The following is a 1,609-nucleotide window of genomic DNA, read 5'->3' as shown; positions in this document are numbered from 1 at the left end:
ATGGCGCGTCCTGCTGCGAGAGCACGGTTTCCTGCCGTACTGTTGTGAGTGAGCGTCACTTCTGGTTTGCCGGCCTCAGCTCAGCAGAGGGAGGTCTGCTGTGCAATAAGGTAACAAGTGCATCGAGAGGAACACAATCAGCTCACGCATATTCTATAGCACAGATAAAGTTATCTAGAAAAATGGCACTGTACATTGGTGAATGCTCTACCTAAGAGAGTTTCCTCCCCCGTCTCCACTACGAGAGGTCTCCTTACTCGTTCATTTGCCGGTGGTTGTCAACCTGCTCAAGACCTGCCTTATTTTTGCCATCAGCATCTCTCTGAAGTGGTCACCCATTAAGAAATAAAAAACAGGATTAACGGCACTATTTAAAAACGCGATGGGTCTCGTGATGATGTAAATGCTGTTGATGATGCCCTGCGTGCACACAGGTACGTTCCAGGCTGGTATTCGGGAAGCAAGTCGGACATTGCGCATTATGTGATAGGGAGTAAAGAGCAATGAGAAGATAACCACTGTGAGGACGACTAAAGTGAGAGGTTTTTCAAGTGCCAGGAGGGAACTGAGTTGCTCACTCCTGTTTTTAAGAAAAAGAACCATTTTCACATAGAAGCAGCACATGATCACGAGAGGGATAAGGAACCCAAAGACAGTCAGAAACATGCTATAGATGAGGTTTTTCACGGGGTCTCCAGAGCTTGCATAATCAAGACACTTGTAATTATTGGCAGGCGTTATAGACTCCAGGAAATACATCAGCGGCAGCAGTTCCAGTATCACCCCGATCCATATGGCAACAGACACGATAAGGGCCGTTTTCCTCTTCTGTAGAATATGTTCTCTGAAAGGATATTTTATGAGCATGTATCGATCAATACTGATAACGGTGAGGAAAAGAATGCTGCTGTACAGGTTTGCATGCAACAGGAATCTGTTGCTGTGGCACAAGATGCTCTCCGTTGCCCATTGATCTCTGGAGTAGCTGTTCACGAGTATTGGAAGAGTACACAGAAATAATAAATCTGATAATGATAAATTGAACAGGTAGATGTTGCCACTTTTCCAGTTTTTCAGGCAGAAAATATAGCCAAACACAACAATGGTGTTTCCAGTGAAGCCTAAAATGAACTCAAGGCTGTACATGGTGGAAAGATAATACTTTTCTAGGACTCTGTTCATCAGCAAACAGCCATCTGTCTCGTTCACAGCCTGGAAAGTCAAAAGAAAAAAAATAAACACCAAAAATTAGTAAAAGATCACTGCATGGCCATTTTCATATTGTTGTTGTAATAGGTGAATATAGCATGCTGTTTCCTTACAGCTTATATGGTAAGTAAAGACTTGAACTCGAAGAATATCCCTTACGCACACAAGATTTCTACTTTCAGCTATTGGCCAGAGTTACCGAGCAAGATGAAAACTTGCGTGAGCAAAAACCTGTGTGAGGCGTTTGACGTAAGAGCATCACCTGAAGGTACCTGCCATAACGTGCCAGCTGCAAACCCACGGCAGTACCAGAGGCTGGGAACGCGAGACTCGCCTGTCACCGCTTTGTCACAGCCCTTGCTGGAAGTCATCTGCCTCCCTGTTACCCAACCCCTGTCCC

General features: G+C 44.9%; 1 protein-coding gene across 1 annotated transcript; it reads right to left on the bottom strand.

Annotated features, from left to right (window-relative positions):
* Positions 1–261: 261 nt before the first annotated feature.
* SUCNR1 (succinate receptor 1) lies at positions 262–1,212 on the bottom strand (the record flags this gene model as incomplete). The annotated part of the gene is made up of 1 exon (XM_009578944.1): positions 262–1,212. A coding segment is annotated over one exon (951 nt), but the record flags the coding sequence as incomplete, so codon positions are not given.
* Positions 1,213–1,609: the final 397 nt, after the last annotated feature.

The sequence above is a fragment of the Fulmarus glacialis genome, unplaced genomic scaffold, assembly GCF_000690835.1.
Source record: "Fulmarus glacialis isolate BGI_N327 unplaced genomic scaffold, ASM69083v1 scaffold30395, whole genome shotgun sequence".
Taxonomy (NCBI): Eukaryota; Metazoa; Chordata; class Aves; order Procellariiformes; family Procellariidae; genus Fulmarus; species Fulmarus glacialis.
Note: the sequence above shows the minus strand (reverse complement) of the source record. Positions and strands in the feature narration are given on the sequence as shown.